This window comes from Hyperoodon ampullatus (genome assembly GCF_949752795.1).
Source record: "Hyperoodon ampullatus genome assembly, chromosome: 14".
In the NCBI taxonomy this organism is placed as follows: domain Eukaryota; kingdom Metazoa; phylum Chordata; class Mammalia; order Artiodactyla; family Ziphiidae; genus Hyperoodon; species Hyperoodon ampullatus.
Genome location: NC_136927.1, coordinates 45,088,172 through 45,107,394, shown reverse-complemented (window position 1 = coordinate 45,107,394; position 19,223 = coordinate 45,088,172). Strand labels below are relative to the sequence as shown.

The following is a 19,223-nucleotide window of genomic DNA, read 5'->3' as shown; positions in this document are numbered from 1 at the left end:
ATATATAGGTTGACTCGCAAATGGAAAATCAATTTATTAATTTATAGAAGCATATCGACCTTTACTTATTTTTGCCCATTTGCTAGTTGTAAAAGGCTCATTGGTTTGATTCTGATTATAAAAATAATGCATGTTCATGATAAAAATTTTCAAAAAATCAGAAAATACAAAGAACAAAATGAAAATCATCTGTAATACCCATAATAACACTTTACAACTATCTAGATCTGTGTGGATATAATTTTAGCACTATTGGGATCATACTGTATATACTTTTGCATCTTACTTTCTCTTATGTTTATATGGTAAGCATTTGGGGAAAAGAAAAACCTGTAGGCCTTGTCGTTTCTTACAATATATTTATTTTTACCACCCTGGGAACTACTTTTTTTACGGCGTCAAGGTCCATTACCAGAAGGTTGCTTTGGTGAACATGAAATCAGAGCAAAAATTAATAAATTAAAAATAGAGTAATTGTACGAACAATTGCATCCAGGCCAGGTTACCGGTACCACAGACTCCCGCTCCTTGCATCTTTATGTGTGGATCCGCAATGCCAAGAGGGAGCGCCGGGCCCCTGGGTAGGGGTTCGGGACCCAGGGGACCACAGGTGGAAGCCCAGGGTCAAGGCTATAAGCCAGGTGGGCCTGCGCGAAAGTCACTAGGTATGTTGGGGCTTCGTCTGAGCTCACCGGTGTCGCGCAAGCATAAGCGAGTGGAGGTGTCCCAGGTCGGCCTCCTTGAAGCATCGGGGGTAACCCGGCCGTCTCCGGGTTTTCGCTGCGGCCCGCGGCCCTGGACCAGCCGCCCTGGGCGCGAGCAGCCGGGTATGGGAGGGCGGGGGGGGGGCGGAGGACGGCAGTGACCTCGCGGGCGCGGAGCCTGCGACCTCCGCCCTTCGGGGCCCGGGGTGGATCTCGGTCTCCCCGCGGGCCCTCCCCCGCCGCCGCCCTCCGTCAGGAAGGTGGGCCTGAAACGGCCTTGTGGGCACGGGCCTCGCGGGTTGAGCCCTAGCCGCGCAATCGCCTTCAACGAAGATGGCGCGGGGGCGGGACACGTGACTTCAGGCTCCACCCCGGCCCCGCCTCCCGCGCTCACAGCACCGGGCGCGGGGCTGCTGGCAGCCAGGGGCCCGCGGGAACCATGCTCCGGGGGCTGGCGGGCGCCTGGGCCGTGCTCGGCGCGCTGCTCTGGGGCTGCGGGCTGGCGCTGCTGCAGGGCGGAATGCTCTATCCCCGGGAGAGCCGGTCGCGGGAACGCAAGGAGCTGGACGGCCTCTGGAGGTTCCGCGCCGACTTCTCCCAGAACCGGCGCCAGGGCTTCGAGCAGCAGTGGTACCGGACGCCGCTGCGGGAGGTGCGGGCTCTGGGGATGGGGACCAGGGCAGGGAAGCTTCTGGAAGCCGGGTCGGGGGTGTGGGGAGCCTTCCCCTGAGCCCTCGGAACTGCCAGCCAGGAGGAGGTTAAAGATGGACGGGCCTGTGGGGCGTGGGGTCGACCCACCCGGAGAGTGACCGGGAACGAGGAAATGGGTGGGCCCGATGTCGGTGGGGGAGGCGGAGCCGGAACAGTGTCCCGGCACCGACCTGGGGGCGGGTGGCCGCGCAGTGGCAGGAGGGGAGGCTTTGGACGTCTTGGGGCCAGCTCTGCCCTGGCAGGAAGGACCTTGGGTTCCAAGGTTCAGGTAGAGGACGGGGCTTGGCATCCAGCCGAGGACCCCCCTCTAGGTCTCCCCTCTGACTTGGATCTGGTGGGCTGAGAACTGGAGCAGGGGCAGGCCTGTATGCCCATCCGACACTCACCTCACTTAGATCCTCTTTTTTCAGTCTTTGCCGCCCAGCCCTTTACAGCGGAGGAAGAAAGGAGCGGGCCGGGGCTGGTGCCAGGCCCTTCTTGCCCCACTCAGAGTTTCCTCACCAAAGCGGCCCGTGCGCCCCGGCCAGCCTTCCTCCCTCCCTGGGGCAGTCAGTTGATCATCTTCCTCTTAGTCAGGGTGTGGTTTGTCTCTGCAGATCTTTCTTGCCCTAGCCTGGTTGTGGCCATAGGCTCACCCCATTCCATGGAGACCCTGGTGCCTGCTGCCCGCTACCCTGAGAAAGAACTTATGGCCTCACCAGACCTTGGACACAAAGCATCCTAGCAGTTGGTCTCTCATCAGCAAGTTATCCATCCATTCATCGAATATTTGTTGAGTCCTTACTATGTGGCAGGGCTTGTGCCAGAAGCTGGGCAAACAGCTGTGAGGGACAGGAAGTCCCTGCTTCCTTGGAGGTCACATGTGCCTTCAGGAAGCTCTTCCCCAGGCTGCTTCCAGACTCACTGAGCTCTCTGCCCCACTCCTGCCTTGCCTTCTCCCTGAGGTGTTCAAGGGTGCGGAGGTTCAGGGGGATTCCCTGCGGGGTTCAGATTCACCTTGTTCTGCCGGGACATCCAGAGGTCGTATCTCAGGGGCCCTGGCCCCTAAGATAGTCCCCTGCCACGCTCCACGCTCTCTTCGTAGAGCTGCTCACCTGGCAGCAGAGGCCTTGTTCACTCTCATTCCCAGCGCCTAAAACAGCATGTAGGTGTTTACTGTGCACCACTGAGTGAGTGAGTGCGTGCGTGACTGGGTCGGCTTTGTGGAGCCGTGAAAATTAAATGAGTCCGTAAAAGACATTGGTCAGTTGCTGGTGGGGTGGCCTGGAATCCGGGAGGGTCTGGGAGAAGTCATCTCGTCCAGCTTCTTCCTGTAAGTGGGGTTGCTGGGGAGGGCCCCTTAGCTTCCCAGGTGATCTGGACCTGATTCCAGTCCTTGTCTCCTTAGTCGGGCCCCAGCCTGGACATGCCAGTTCCCTCCAGCTTCAACGACGTGGGCCAGGATGGGCGGCTGCGGAGCTTTGTTGGCTGGGTGTGGTATGAACAGGAGACCACCCTGCCCCAGCGATGGACCGAGGACCTGGGCACAAGAGTGGTGCTGAGGATCGGCAGCGCCCACTACTACGCCATCGTGGTCAGTGCAGCGAGCGGCAGGCGGAGCGAGTAGGGTGCCTGGCTCCCAGCCGTCCCCTGGCAGCCTGCCTCCTGCAGTGCCCGCGGGGTGGGGGCACACTCATGCCCCGCACTGGGGTTTGTGCCCTGGGTGGGGGAGGGTGGCCTCATCTATTCCCCCAGAGCTCCCTCCCTCCACCTCTGAGGCGGGTGGCAGCTGGCAGCCCGTCCCACCCGCTCCCCCCATACTGCACTTCTATGTGAGGGGGCGCCTGAGATGGCAGGGCCCCCTCCTCATATATCCCTGTGTCTGCAGTGGGTGAATGGGGTCCATGTGGCAGAGCACGAGGGGGGCCATCTCCCCTTCGAGGCTGACATCAGCAAGCTGGTCCAGAGTGGGCCCCTGTCCTCCTGCCGCATTACCATCGCCATCAACAACACGCTCTCCCCCAACACCCTGCCGCCAGGGACCATCCTCTACAAGACGGACACCTCCAAGTGAGCAGCACCTCGCCCCGCTCCCTGCTCTGCCCAGTGGTCTTCCCGTCAGGGGCAGGGTGGCCTTAACAGAGGTGAGGCCCTGGCTCCGGGAGGCCAGGGAGACGTGTGAGCTGAGGTCGAAGGACCCAGGGCAAGGCCGCTGTCCTCCCATCCTAGGTACCCCAAGGGTTACTTTGTCCAGAACACAAACTTTGACTTCTTCAATTACGCGGGACTGCATCGGACTGTGCTACTCTACACCACGCCTACCACCTACATCGATGACATCACCGTCACCACCGACGTGGACCAAGACACTGGTGAGGCTCCTGGCAGGGTCTGCCGTCAGCCAGGCCCCCAGCGGCTTTGTTCCCTGTTTGGAAAGATCCCCTAGGAGAAAAACTGTCCCATCCACCTCAGCAGCTGGAATCTAGCCTGTCCGAGCTGGCAGGGGCTGCGGAAATCACCCATCTGCTCTGACTTCACTTTGGGAGGAAGTGGGGCTTGCCTCAAATCATAGCTCGTGGTGAATAACGCCCAGGATGCAGGGGAACCCCATGTCCCTTCCGCACTGTGCCGCCCTCACTTCATCTCCCCTCGCTGCAGATTAAGCTCAAGAAATAAATGGCTGTCAGCTAGGGGCTCCTCAGAAAGGTGGCCTCAGGGCACTCTCATCTGTGTGACCCCAGGTCAAATCCCTCCCTCTTCTCTCTTGTTTGATCTGTCTTGTCTCCTGCAGGGCTGGTGAATTACCAGATCATCGTCCAGGGCAGTGAGCACTTCGAGCTGGAAGTGTGTCTTCTGGATGAGGAAGGCAAGGTCGTGGCCAAGGGGACAGGAGGCCGGGGACAGCTGCAGGTGCCCAGTGCCCACCTCTGGTGGCCATACCTGATGCACGAGCACCCTGCCTACCTGTACTCGTTGGAGGTAATGGTGGTGAGGACTGGGCTGTGGGAGGCCTTTTCCCCCCATCCAGCAGCTCTGGCTTCAGCAGGCATGGTCCTCTGATCTTCCTAGTCAGTTGGATTGAAGAGTCCCCAGCCTGCTTTTTTCCAGCCCTTGGTGGGGAGGCCCAGTTTGAAGAGCAGGCCCCAGGGGCAGGGTGGGCAAAAGTTCCTTCTTTTCTTTTTAAATTTTTTATTTTTTAACATCTGTATTAGAGTATAATTGCTTTACAATGGTGTGTCAGTTTCTGCTTTATAACAGAGTGAATCAGTTGTCCATATACATATGTTCCCATATCTCTTCCCTCTTGTGTCTCCCTCCCTCCCTCCCACCCTCCCTATCCAACCCCTCTAGGTGGTCACAAAGCACCAAGCTGATCTCCCTGTGCTATGTGGCTGCTTCCCACTAGCTATCTATTTTACATTTGGTAGTGTATATATGTCCATGCCACTCTCTCACTTTGTCCCAGCTTACCCTTCCCCCTCCCCGTATCCTCAAGTCCATTCTCTAGTAGGTCTGCATAAAAGTTCCTTCTTGTTCATGGCAGATGCCTGTACTTCCTGCATCTCTCTACCTGCCGTTCCAGAGGTGGGCTGCCGTGGTTTGCAAGGGGCCATCCTGCCGAAGTGCGGGCTGCATTGTGTTCAGGCCGTCCAGAATGCCTCATGCCCAGTGCTTGGCTTTTGCAGGTGAAGCTGACCGCACAGACGGCTGCTGGGTTTGTGTCTGACTTCTACACCCTCCCCGTGGGGATCCGCACTGTGGCTGTCACAGAGAGCCAGTTCCTCATCAACGGGAAGCCTTTCTATTTCCATGGGGTGAACAAGCATGAGGATGCAGATGTGAGTTGGGGCCCCTGAGTCCCTGTGGAGGGCCATTTCTCGCCATCCCTTCCTCCGTGTCCCTTGAAGTGGTTGAGGGCAGCTCAGAGCAAACCGCTCAAAACCACTGCCCTATGGGGCCTGTGCTTGGCCTGGATAGCGGGCTAACAGGGTGACTCTTGAGGGGCCCAGCTCTAGAAGGAAGGGCATCTTCAACGGGGACAGGGGGCAGGGGCTCACTCTGCTGTGCTGTTCCCTAGATCCGAGGGAAGGGCTTTGACTGGCCGCTGCTGGTGAAGGACTTCAACCTGCTTCTCTGGCTGGGCGCCAATGCCTTCCGCACCAGCCACTACCCCTACGCAGAGGAGGTGATGCAGCTCTGTGACCGCTATGGGATCGTGGTCATCGACGAGAGTCCCGGCGTGGGCATCGTGCTGGCGTGAGTGCCCGCCGCCCGCGCGGCCCAGCTCGCCCAGCTTGGCGCCCTGTGACCCGCTCCCTTTCCTCCCCCGGCCCCGCAGCCAGAGCTACAGCAACGTGTCTCTGCAGCACCACCTGGAGGTGATGGAGGAGATGGTCCGCAGGGACAAGAATCACCCGGCTGTTGTGATGTGGTCTGTGGCCAACGAGCCTGCTTCCTTCCTGAAACCGGCTGGTTACTACTTTAAGTGAGTGCCCCTGCCTTCCCTGGGTCAGGGGTGAGACCTCAGCCCGCTGGCCCAGCTCAGCCTCGGCTGGCAGCTGCGGGAGAGCTGCAGTGGGCCCTGGGGTGGGTGTGGGCTGTGAGAGGGTCAGCACCTGCTCCCAGCCCAGGTGCATCCATACCTGGTCAGTTCAGGGGACCAAGTACCCACCCACCCAGATCATGATTTCAACCCAGTGTCTCCTTGACACACCTAAAAGGAAATCCAGAGTTAACCTAACCTACTTACACACATAACTTCAAATTAAGAAAAAAAAAAAAATAGTGACGTGGCCTAACCATAGTATAAGGGAGAGTCATTTGTAAAATAATCTGTGAGTGCATGGGCCTGACTCCCCAGAAGATCCAGTGAAGGGGTCAGGACCTTGCATCTAGATGTGGCATCTCCCTGAAAGTACAGCTACAAAAGCTGATGACGGGGGCTGGGAAGCATAGCTGGTGACTCTGATACCGTGAGCAGCGTTTTCTTCAGTGCTGCCCTTTTCTAAAACACTGAGCCACCCCAGGTAAAGTTGCAACCAAAACCAAGTATAGTCTTCCCTCGATTTTTATGGTATCTCCGTTCCTGAGAAATTTAGTGTGTGTTAAAACTGCACAAAACCACTTCGTGATGCTTCGGGTTCATCTGTAAAGGGGAATTAAGCTTTATAAAGCCGGCTTACCTAGGCATGTAATTATAAACAGGTTTGAAATGACGTGCATGTTCTAACCATTCTAAGTTACATTGTTGGACGGGACCAGGCCATCTAAAGTTCATGGTCCATTCACTGAATGCCAGTAGCTCCCCCCACCCCCCAGGCATTGCTGTGGACAGAAATCTCACTTAGGGGTCATCTCCCCGCCCTGGGCTGGCTCCCCTCGGGGTGTTCCTTGGTTCCTTCTCTTTCTTAACGATCATGCAGTTGTAGTGTAGCCTGGAGAGGGGAATTATTTCACTTCCAGTAGAGGCAGCAGAGGCCATGGAAATACTCCCTGAGGGAGACACTGCCTTCATCCCAGTGGCCTGGATGGAGGGTCTGAGGAGTGGACCCACCCGGGTGAAGCTGAGCTCTGGACACACAGCCCCAGAGCACGTGGCACAGGGATGTTGAGCCAGGCTGGTGGACGGAATTTTTTCTGTGAGCGTGAAAGGATGATAAGCTTCTAGGAACAGGTGCCTGAGGTTTCCTGTGAACCTTTTTGGGAGGTGCGGAGAAGGAGAGGCTTGATTTGGGAGCAGTGGGGATGGGGCAGGATGTAAGTAGGGCTGCCTGGGCTGGAGGCGCTCGGCTGGGCTTTGAAGCTCCCCAGGTGACAGACAGGCTGTTTCGGACAGTGGCTTAGGGACTTGCGGGGCACTGTTCTGGCCTGTGGAAACTACAGCCTTCGAGTGAGAAGAGTTATAATGGGGGGGGGGGGTGTCAAGGAAAAGAAAACCAGCTGTGAGGCAATAGAAGAGGAAAATAGGCTTAAACAGTGAGTGAGGGTGACCTGCACTGGGGAGGCCGAGCCCTGACTACAGACCGGCCCCTCTGTTGGGAAGCGTCCTCTCGCCACCCCCCCTTGGTTAGCAGGACTCAGCATAAATGCCGTGTCTTCAGAGAGGCTGTGCTGACTGTCTGGTCTTGGGGATGTGCCGCCTTACGGTCTCGTAGAACCCCGTGCTTCCCCTTCATCATTCCCGCCAGCGCTTGTAATTTGTTACATTCGCCTGTGTGGCTTCGCTCTGTGGAGCTTCACAGCTGTTTAAGTCTCTAGTGAGTGCCCAGTGCACAGCCTGCCTCCCAGCCCCCGACTTACGTGCTAAGTTAATATCCATCCTAATCCACACCCCGTCCTATTTTCAAGAGCTTCGTCAGAGATGCAGAGCCCAGCTTTTGGCAGTGCCCAGCCCAAGGACCTCTGCTCTGTGCCTCCCACCCCTGGAGGATGGCCTCTCCTCTGGGAGGGGTGGGGGACTAGGACCTGGGGAGGGAGGAAGGAGGACAGAATGATGTCAGGGAACGTGATGCCTAGAAGAACATGTTTGCTTACCTGAAATACACTGGAAGGCAGGGAGGAGAGCGGTGTCTTGGGGGTCTTTTCGGCTGGGAAGATGAGAAGGAGAGGATGCGGGTGAGATTCCTCCCTGGACTGACTGACGGTGCCGTGTCTTCTGCCCTCCGTGGACAGGACGCTGATTGCCCACACCAAAGCCTTGGACCCCTCCCGGCCCGTGACCTTTGTGACCAACTCCAACTATGAAGCAGACCTGGGGGTGAGCCTGGGGGTCTTCATGCCACGTCTCCCCTCTGCCTGTCCTCTCATCCTGCCTGGATGCTTGCTGACATTAGCCGCTGGGAGGGACCACAAGCAGCCAGTCCAACCATTTCCATAGATGGTCTTTAGGTTAAAGAGGACTGCCCGTTGATTTGCCAGGCAGGGTGGCTTCTTCAATCTAAGGAGGCTGGGCATAGGGAGGTCGAATTCATTCTCAGTTCAGACTCATCAGTTTTTATGCACCTCAATTTAATTTTATACCCCTCAGTTTAATATGCTCAGAAAAGGTTTAAGGGAGCCTAAAGTCGTCATTGTCCCGTGTTTCTCAAACCTGGCTGATCGTCAGAACCACTAAGGGAAGCTTTTTGAAAGTGTAGATATCTGGATTCTGAGATTCTGATTTAGTAAAGTCCAGGGTGGGAATCTGAGTTTTTAAAAAACTCCTCAGTGATTCCAGTCATCAACCCAGCTTTGGGAACTGGACTGGACTAGACTAGATCCAGACCCTGGGATTGAGAATCAAAGGAACAGGCTCACACAGCCGGCCAGACCCCACGGCCACCCTCACGGTCCCTGGGCGCAGCAGCCCCTCGGAAACCGTGTTGAGTCGCACAGAAGCTGTAAAACATGGGAGCAAGAAGATGCTCCTCCACTAGAGAACTGAGGCCAGTACTTAAAAGTGCTCCAGAGAGAGAAATCATGTAAAGGAGAAAGAATGGATGGGAAAACGCTATGCACAAGTATAAATTGTGAGCACTGTCATTTGACATGGATGGGACAGTTTGTAGCCCTGGTGTTCCTGTGCCATCCCTCGACAACACCCCCTTGAAGGAGTGCGAAGACTGTGGTCAAATACCAGTGTGACACAGGCACACCTGGACTTTCTCAGAGCCCAAGTGGTGTCCCTTCCCATTCTAGTGGGCAGGGGAGCCTGTGCCTGTCCCCCCAGAAGGTTGCCAGGCTCACCTGGTGGGGTGTGTGAGCCATGGTCATGGTCATGTGCCCACCCAGAGGCACCACTTTCCACCTGCATCTTTCCGCCATCAGTTCGGAAAGGTGCCGAGGTCACTTGGGAAAGACGGACCACGACAGTCACAGTGCAGACTTTGGAGGTGAGTGTGGGTTCAAGTGAGCTTTGCTGCCCACTGAGCACCACCCTGTTCAGGTTCGAGGCAGTGCCGCCCCATCATCCGGGCTACCCTCCTAGGAGGGAATTTTCCAGCCACTTTATGGCCCACAGTTACTAGCTCAGGAAGGTGAATCAAGAGCCTTTGTGAGGAGAAAAACTGCCTTTGTCCCTTAGTTGGGAACACTTCTCCAGGGCCAGGGGGACAGCCAGTGACAGGAGCACAACCTAAAGAGGAAAACAGTCGGGTTGGGATGGGCGCTGGGCTCCCACTGGGGCCAGCGCGCTGGGCACCCTCCCCTGAGCCCAGCTGCAGCCAGGTCAGGGGCACCAGCCCAGAGTTAGAGACTTGTTCCATTCAGGTCTCTTCTAACTCCACGTCCTATACGTGTGAGCATCCAACTCATTTCTTTTTTTTAATTAATTAATTTTATTTTTGGCTGTGTTGGGTCTTCGTTGCTGCACGCGGGCTTTCTCTAGTTGTGGCAAGCGGGGGCTACTCTTCGTTGTGGTGCGCGGGCTTCCCATCACAGTGGCTTCTCGTTGCGGAGCATGGGCTCTAGGCGCGTGGGCTTCAGTGGTTGTGGCACGTGGGCTCGGTAGTTGTGGCTTGTGGGCTCTAGAGCGCAGGCTCAGTAGTTGTGGCACATGGGCTTAGTTGCTCCACAGCACGTGGGATCTTCCCGGACCAGGGCTCAAACCAGTGTCCCCTGCATTGGCAGGCGGATTCTTAGCCACTGCGCCACCAGGGAAGTCCCCTAACTCATTTCTGTGTCCCCTTCTTACCTCCTGTGCCAGAAGTGCCGCCCCCCTGCCCAAGTGTAAGTGCGAACACTATCCTACACTCTTCTGGTTCTTGAACACATTTTAACACTCTTCCAGGTGCCATACGTGGACGTCATCTGTGTGAACAGTTACTACTCCTGGTATCATGACTACGGGCACATGGAAGTGATTCAGCTGCAGCTGGCAACCCAGTTTGAGAGCTGGTATAAGACCTACCAGAAGCCAATTATTCAGAGTGAGTACGGAGCAGAAACCATCACAGGGTTTCACGAGGTAAGTAGTGTAGACCATTCGAATTATTTCTTCACTCTCTTGGACAGTGATGTCATTCACTGCCCCAGGCTAGGAAGGTGCCTCCTTCCCGGTCCCTCACTTGTCCTGATGACCTCCTATAGCTCACCAGGCTCACCTTAACCTACCCCTCCACACGGCTGCCCTGGACTCAGCCTCTGCCTCACTTGAGTGGTCCTCAGACAGCCTCCCACTAGCTGCCCAAATGGTCTTTGGAACAAATCCAAACCTTGGGAGTCCCGTCACTGGCTTCTCCTGGCCCACAGGACGCAGCCCTAATCTGTGGTCAGGGCTGTCAACATCCTTTGCCCTGTGCCATCTCCCAGGTCTTCATCCTCCTCTGCCTTCAGTCCTGGACCCTGGCCTGTTTTCACTGTGCTCACTGGCTTCTGCTCTGGCTTGGCCTGTTCCTTGTACCTGGAATGCCCTTCTTAGCACCATAATCATCAACTAATGGATTCTGTCTTTTTTTTTTTTTAAGGGATTATTTATTTATTTATTTGTGTATGTATGTATGTATTTATTTAATTTTGGCTGCATTGGGTCTTCATTGCTGCGCGCAGGCTTTCTCTAGTTGCATCGAGTCGGGGGCTACTCTTCGTTGTGGTGCACATGCTTCTCATTGCGATGGCTTCTCTTGTTGTGGGGCATGGGCTCAAGGCATGCAGGCTCAGTAGTTGTGGCGTGTGGGCTCAGTAGTTGTGGCTCGCAGGCTCTAGAGCACAGGCTCAGTAGTTGTGGTGCACGGGCTTAGTTGCTCCGCGGCATGTGGGATCTTCCCGGACCAGGGCTCGAACCCGTGTCTCCTGCATTGGCAGGCGGATTCCTAACCACTGCACCACCAGGGAAGCCCAACTAATGGATTGTTACTCAGCATTCGAGCCTCAGCTTAGGTGGCCCCTCTTTGGTGGGGTTTACCCCACCTGCCCGGGCAGAGGAAACTCTTCCCCCTGCTCCGTCTCTGTCTCAGCATTTCTCACTGTGCACTGTCATGATCTCTTTGGCTCTCTCCTTGACCAGACCGAGGGCTCCAGGAGGGAGACTAAATCCTATTTATCATTGCTTCCCAAGCACTCAGCAGGGTCCGGCACACAGCAGGTGCTAAATGATACTTGTTAAGGGAATGAGTGAGATCTTGGAGCAAGATTTTGGTTTTTTGGGGAGTGAGTTTGTTTTTTGGCTGCGTTGCACGGCATGCAGGATCTTAGTTCCTCGACCAGGGATTGAACCCACACCCCCTGCATTGGAAGCGTGGAGTCTTAACCACTGGACCACCAGGGAAGTCTTTGGAGCAAGGTTTAATCACTAGCTTTTTCTCCTTGTTTTGTCCATTTCCTCACCAAAGACAGGCTGTTTTGTCTTGTGGGGGTTGTTTTCATGTGGATTCTTGAACCCCAGCCAGCCGACACTCACCTGTCACAACGGCTGGGGTTCCTTGTTGACACATTTCTTCATTTGCTGACCCTTAGTAGGTTGAACAGTAACCCAAATGGACTCTCTTATTCTGTTCACACCCTTAAATTCATCTTGCCTACACAGAGTGCCACTTGGACAGACTGCTAATGTAGGGGGAAGTATCTTATAAAGACAATGTATGTACATTTGTCCTCCCTCTTTGAAAAGGTGACCAACTCTGAATTTTTAACAAATTCTGAAAAGGACTTCCCTGCCGGTCCAGTGGTTAAGACTTCCTTTTCCAATGTAGGGGGTGTGGGTTCGATCCCTGGTCCAGAAGCTAAGATCCCACATGCCTCCCGGCCAAGAAACCAAAACATAAAACAGAAGCAATATTGTAACAAATTCAGTAAAGATTTTTTTCTTTAAAAAGGAAATTCTGAAAGAGTCTGGGTCAGCACTCTCTGATAGTGCCTTTGTGGTGATGGAAATGTTCTAGACCTGCACCGTCCAGAACGGGAGCCACTGCCACGTGTGACTTCTGAGGACTTGGGACGTGACTAGCGTGACTAATGTAGTTTAATGTAGTTTTAAATTTAAATAACCTCGTGTGGCTAGCGTTAGACAAGGCAGGGTCATTTCCATTAAAACACAGAAGGAACTTGACATCTTGCCCTGCCCTCAAATTCTGCTTTGGAACTGCAACAAAACAGGGCTCAGTGGTACAGTCGTATCTTCGGTGTATAGTAGCTTTCACTGTTGTCATTGTTCTGTATCTTTTTTTTTTTTTTTTTGGCTGTGCCACGAGGCATACAGGATCTTAGTTCCCCGACCAGGGATAGAACCTGTGCCCCCTGCAGTGGTGCAGTGGAAGCACAGCGTCTTAACCACTGGACTGCCAGGGAAGTCCCTATAATAGCATTTTTTCCCCTATAATAGCATTTTTATTTATTTATGTATGTATGTATTTTGGCTGCGCCAGGTCCTAGTTGCGGCACTTGGGATCCTCGCTGCGGCACACGGGATCTTTAGTTGTGGCATACGGGATCTAGTTCCCTGACCCTATCTTTCTAGTTTGTCACTTTGTCTCCAATGCCTGCCATATAAGCAGATACTAAATAATTATTTGTTGAATGGATGAATGGGCTAAACAGCAGCTACTTACCCAGAAGAGATACAGATTAATCTGAGGAGAGTTAAATCTGAGTCACACTAGTTGTCAAATTATGCACTGGTAGCTACTTCAAACTTGAGTTTTAAATTTATTATCCAGAGACATACTTTTACTCCTAGTGTAGTTCAGCTTTAAGACTGCACTGGGGAATAGAGATGTTAAAGATAAAGCAAATATTAAATTCTGTTTATGGGAATTCCCTCGTGGTCCAGTGGTTAGGACTTGGCACTTTCACTGCCGAGGGCCCCAGTTCAATCCCTGGTCAGGGAACTAAGATCCTGCGTGCCATGCAGTGTGGCCAAAAAAAAACCAGTCACTAATTAAGGTGTTTTTTTTTTTTACCCTGGGCTATGTTATACCCTGGCTGTGTCCCTACACCAGCATCAGCAAGTCCTGCAGTCACTATAGCCCACCATGAGGACAGATTATTTTGGTCATCACGTGGATCTTTATTTTTATCTAACATTTACAGTCCTGCTTGTTCTGAGTCCTAAATTCTCTTTGCCTTGCCTTCCAGGATCCACCTCTGATGTTCAGTGAAGAGTACCAGAAAGGCCTGCTTGAGCAGTATCACGTGGTTCTGGATCAGAAACGAAAAGAATATGTGGTTGGAGAGCTCATCTGGAATTTTGCTGATTTTATGACTGACCAGTGTAAGTGGCAGTTCGGTGCATGGAGTACCGCTTCTCCTTTTTTCAGGTTGGCATTTTAGTTCAGGACGTTTGGTTGTAAGAACCCTGGAAACAAGAGGGGGGAAAGCTGATGTAATCAATGCAGGCTACATAGAGGATTCCCTAGGAAAAGTAAGTTGCTTTTAGCAAGCAGCCATCACTTGCTGGCTGCCTAAATAATTTTATGGTAAACAAGCAAATGGGAGAGGCTACCGTCTCAAGGCAGAGATGGCTAGTAGCTTACCTCTGTGTTTCACCACAGTATGAGGAAAAAGTGGACCTCGTACTGGATTTGTGGGATATACTCATTATTCCAGAATAAGGTACAAAGCCCGAGAAACTTCAGATATTTCAGTCTGTTTTATATTATTCACTTATAAAAGGCAAGTTTGCCAAATACAGGTTAAGTGTCAAAAGGTTTTGAATGTAGGAGTGTTTAAAAGCCTTCAAAGTCAATACGATCTGTACTTTCTCAAGTGGGGACAATTAGGGCTACTTCACAAAAGTTCCAAATGAGTTTTCCATTTCTTTCTATCCCTCTAGGTAGCTAGCTTCTTGATATACCATAAACTTAGGATAGCAATCTGGGGAGGAAGGGAAGGATTTGGTAGTAGTGGGAATTACATTACATTACTTACGGGGAAAGACAGGTTTTTAGAAGGTTAAAGTTTTGTTTTGTTTTGATATATTTTTATTTATTTATTTGGTTGCACCGGGTCTCAGTTGTGGCAGGCAGGCTCCTTTGTTGCAGCTCGCTGGCTCCTTAGTTGTGGCATGCGAACTCTTAGTTGCAGCATGCATGTGGGATCTAGTTCCCTGACCCGGCATCACACCCGGGCCCCCTGCATTGGGAGCACGGAGTCTTAACCACTGTGCCACCAGGGAAGTCCCTAGAAGGTTAAGGTTTAATTAAAAATCCGAATGGGAGAGGTGAAGAAAAAAAGAGAGAGTATGAGCCTCCACTCTGCTTGGCAAATGAGATTAACAGCTCCTGGAAATAAGCTTGGATGGAAGTCTAGTTTTGTGACTAGGTGCACTGCTTTGCGTAGTGAAGAATTAGCTGTGTGACCGTGTACAAGGTACCTACCTTTTCACAAGCCTGTAAAGTGGGGCTAACGCCTACCACCTTGCAGGTTGACACAGGGATTCCATTTGACGAAGCGCTTGGCACAGCGCCTGGCGTTTGCTTTTCGTGGAAGAAATTATTGTTGTTTTGAGCTTTTCAGTGGGAAAGACCTGCTTTCCATTTAACAGAAACGGTGGTTTCTCTAGGAGATGGAGGGGTTCGCTAGGAGTGTAGCTGCTCCTTTCCCAGCTCCAGCTCTGGCGGACCTGCCACCAGGGGTGGGGACCCAGCTGGAAGTCTGCCCAGCAGGACTTTAAAATCTACGAGTAGCTCCCTCTTAGGCGCCTGTGACTGGTCAAGACTCTGGCTCCCACTAGCACAGTTGTCTCCTCTGAGAGGCGCAAGCCTTTCCAAGGGGAACTTTGTCTCAGCCCCGCTCCAGTTACCAGGCAGGTGGGTACCCGTAATGTCTTAAATCTTATTTTGCAAGTAAAAGATAAATAATTTTGGATTATTTCCCTAACAGAAGAAAAATTAACACACCAGGGAGCTAAGTGTTTTTGGGGAGCAGTGGTATTTAAATCTTTAACCTGTTAAGGGGCCACTTCATCAGATACCACTTCAGACCAAGCATCTCTAAACCGTGAGGACCTCTCTGTTTAGTGCCCAGCTTGGCTCCAGGCTGGTTGTGATTTGGCCCATCAGAAGTCATCTGAAATACCTTTTGCCTTGTTTTTAGCACCACAGAGGCCAATAGGGAATAGAAAAGGGATCTTCACTCGTCAGAGACAACCGAAAAGTGCAGCATTCCTGTTGCGAGAGAGATACTGGAAACTTGCCAATGAAACCAAGTACCACCGGTCAGCTGTGAAGTCACAGTGCGTGGGAAACAGCCCGTTTACTTTTTAAGCGAGAACTACCTCTCTGCTGACAAGGGCTCTGTCAGCCCCTCCTTCCCAAGTAGGGGGCGACTTCCACAGGACACTGAGCAAGTGCTTCCTGGACTGTGCATGGCAGACCGGGAAGTTTCTGGTCTGGATTTTGTGGTCATTTGCTAGAAGGGAATGTTAGAGGTGAAAATAAAGGCTTTTGTAGTATGAGAATAAAAAGTTGGCTTAAAAGTGACCATCCATAAATTCAATGATCGGTACTGCTGAAGCATCGGAAATTGTTCTTCTGTGTCAGGCTGTTTTCATGGCCTTAACCGAGTACAGAGTCTTGAGAAACCTCTACTTCAGCACTCGCCACAATCAGAGTCGCTGGTTACAGACTGTGTGCTGCCACAGGAACAGCCCTGCCGCTTTAGGGCCACCTGTGCTCAGATGCCACCTGTGCTTTAGGCCAGCCTTGACTTGAGTGGGTGACAGTAAAAGACAAGTGCTAGTAACTCCACAGATAAGCCGAAGTCCCAGCAAATTCACAGAAAGTAGTATCATGCTGGAATAATGCACAAGGTCGAGGTACCAGTTTCCAGAGTTAAGCTGACATGTAAGCATAAGAAAGGTAAGAGTTGAGGAATGTCAGAATTGGAAGGGAGCTGAGAGGTTACCAGTTCTTCTGGGACGTTCTTCCAACCTCAGCCATAGTTTTTTCTGGACTGAGAGGGATAGATGGGCGTAGAAGCCCACTGGGCCATCACAGCTGACTCCAGTGAATGTGATGAGGCCTCTTCAAACGGACTGGGCCTGCAGACAAGTAGGACAGGCTTTTGTACCTCTGGGTGATGCCACCTGCTCTGCTGCTGAGGATGCTCTTTCCTTATGTAATCTTTCCTCCTCCTCCTCTTCCACAGGCTCCATTAAGGCAAGTAAGGCACATTGTTTGTAAGAGTTCAGTGTTCATCTATCTTGGTTTAAAGCTGAAAGCTTTGGAAAAATACTGTCCAATCAAATAGAAGACCATGAAACAAAACAATTCTTAATACAGAGCTTGATCCACTTCTCTTGCGGGGAATTTCACATCTCAGCACCTGCCCTTTTGTACCCTTCCTTTCCAAGCTCTGTGAAAGAAACAGTACAGATCCTTTAACCTCATTTTAGTGGCCGTCTTTAGACCATTTTTAAGAAATGAGAGTATAGTCAGTTCAAATAATAAGTTAGGAATTCTAGTGGTTACATATTTCTTTCATTGCCACTAAAGTCCCTTGGAGTAATCAAGTTTTGTGTTCCAGTTTAATGTCAAGGAATAATATATAAAACTCTTTACTTGACAAACATTTAAAAAAAAAATTAAACATCACAAACACACTTAAATGTTTTACAAATTAGAGGTAAGGTCCATTTCTTAAGTCCTAAGGTTCTAACACAGGGCACATTTGTTCTATTCAATAAAATATGGCTAATTGTATTTCAAATGGAATCATCTTTCTTACAGATGTTAACTTTTTAGAAGATTATAACAGTGGAGTGTTCGAGATGAGCTAAAGTAAAGCAGTGGGAAAACAGCTGATTAATACATTCTATGTGCTTACAGAACTGTAAGCAGTAACATCTTTTTCATTAATTCTTGACAACCACATACATCATAAGTCAATAAGAATTCCAAGAACTAGAATCTCTGAGAATTCTGCTTGTGTCTTCTCTAAGTTACATATAATTTAAGAGAAGAATCAACTCAGTACACCTGTAGAAATACATTCTACAGTACACCTGTAGAGAAATACATTTCAGTACACCTAGAAATGAAGCTAAAGAAACAATTTCAAGAATAATTTATAAGACAATTAATTTCTGCTTTTTTGAAATGCAATACTGCAGTATAAGAATGAGGGCTGCACAACTTCCACAGGTAACTTCTACATTTATTTTATACCAAAAAGTTATGTGCAACAAATAAACATTCTTACATATTTACATTTGTTTTTACCAGTTAGCAAAACTGTGTCCTAAATCTCTGATAAAGAATATTTCTATCTATATTAAAGGGGAAATGTGCCCAGTGAACTCCATTTTAAATGAATGTTTACTCTGGAGCTTAAAGCACTAGTAATAAATATTTTTGATGGAACGTACTATACAGATCATACACCTAATACTTAGGCCATGCTTAATAGTTTTATAACAAAACATTTCACCTTTTCTGGGCTAATTTGTCAAAAAAAATGTTTAACCAAGTAGCCTGGACTCCTACCCCCGCCCCCTTTGATATATTGAAGGGTAGCTCTCACAAATTAGGAATCATAAGTGCTGCCTAAAATATCTGAATAGAAATGCTTCACCAGTGCTTGCCTGTTGGGGAGAAATACACGAGGACAAAGACAATATTAGGTATTCCTTCCCAAATAGGTTACCAGAAATGATAGTGGGTTTCTTGTTGGCATTTGTTCAATACTGATTTTTCAGGACAAGATCTGTCAGCATTCATTGGTGTCAAGCTTTACTGAAGACAACTTTGCACTTTTGCTGATAGTCTTAAAAATAAATGAAATACAAGAAAACTAAAGCCAACTAACAATTTTAATTTCACTGTAGTCTTGGTCCTGTATCCTACCTAGTAGGTCCAAGGATCTCTTGTACCAAATGATAGATCTTTGTCTCTTTGTAAGAAAATAGTCAATGCTTTCAACATCCTTAGAAGTAATGGATTTAAGGAGAGGCTCTATACATCAAGTAAAAGTAATTCCTGGCACACGGCTAGTTAAACCTGAGTTATTTCACCAGACGTTTACCCTCACTGATAGCAACTAGCTTCAATGAAAAATACCAAACCCTCCAAACCACCTAGATTCCCTAGAATTTATCATCTAACTACAACTTCTCTTATTTCTTCAAATGATAGGACTGTCAAATAGATAAGAGGCTTCGTTGTTACAAATCATTTCGAAAACCAAGAAGCAGAAATTCAATTTCTTCCCTAATCTGTTCTTCCACATTGGTGGCTAATAATGTTGCAGTGTTTAAATATTCTGTCTAAAATAGTCAAAATAGCCCTCAGATTTTTTTTTTTTTTTTTTTTTGCGGTACGCGGGCCTCTCACTGTTGTGGCCTCTCCCGTTGCGAAGCACAGGCTCCGGATGCGCAGGCCCAGCTGCTCCGCGGCATGTGGGATCTTCCCGGACCAGGGCACGAACCCGCGTCCCCTGCATCGGCAGGCAGACTCTCAACCACTGCGCCACCAGGGAAGCCCAGCCCTCAGATTTTATAACATGGGGTTTTCCCCCTCTTCTGGGGTGTAATTGAGGATGTAGAGGGAAACCTAAATTCTTCCCGGGCAAAAATACCAAATCACACGCATGGGGGAGGGGGGACGTGGGGGGACGGGGGCGGGTCCTTTGCTTACAGAGATACAGGCGTCACCACGCTGGTATTTCAGGCAGCACATGGTCATCACCCAGTGAAAAGAAGGATATTAATTCTGGGGTCATAGGAATGTGGCAACAATTTTTCTACAACTGAAACAGTGGTTTCCCCAAGGCTTAGAAAAGCAAAAGAAAAACTCGAAGAGTCTGGCTGAACACTGACGTTCTCTCATGTAAGAGTTGAAGATGTTCACAAGAACGCAACATCAAGACAAGCTTTAACTCTACCCTGCTGATTGATACAAAATATGGTGAAAAACAATT

At 50.6% G+C, this 19,223-nt stretch overlaps 2 protein-coding genes across 4 annotated transcripts in view; both read left to right on the top strand.

Moving 5' to 3' along the window:
• SEPTIN14 (septin 14) overlaps nucleotides 1-19,223 on the top strand; it is a gene marked incomplete at both ends in the record, with an annotated part of 572,766 nt that overhangs the window by 216,633 nt on the left and 336,910 nt on the right. The window lies entirely within an intron of this gene.
• Nucleotides 1,144-15,788, top strand: GUSB (glucuronidase beta; the record flags this gene model as incomplete). 3 transcript variants are annotated; one of them, XM_079718664.1, is made up of 12 exons in its annotated part: nucleotides 1,144-1,356; nucleotides 2,803-2,988; nucleotides 3,283-3,464; nucleotides 3,624-3,766; nucleotides 4,186-4,373; nucleotides 5,081-5,233; nucleotides 5,473-5,651; nucleotides 5,734-5,880; nucleotides 8,067-8,151; nucleotides 10,162-10,338; nucleotides 13,443-13,578; nucleotides 15,402-15,788. In XM_079718664.1, the coding sequence occupies 12 exons, from the start codon at nucleotides 1,144-1,146 to the stop codon at nucleotides 15,569-15,571; spliced, it is 1,959 nt and encodes a 652-aa protein (XP_079574790.1). In that variant the 3' UTR covers nucleotides 15,572-15,788. The 3 variants fall into 3 exon arrangements, with proteins under 3 accessions (XP_079574790.1, XP_079574791.1, XP_079574792.1); XM_079718665.1 differs by lacking the exons at nucleotides 3,624-3,766; nucleotides 4,186-4,373 and having other exon boundaries at nucleotides 3,283-3,360; XM_079718666.1 differs by lacking the exons at nucleotides 1,144-1,356; nucleotides 3,283-3,464; nucleotides 3,624-3,766 and having other exon boundaries at nucleotides 2,922-2,988.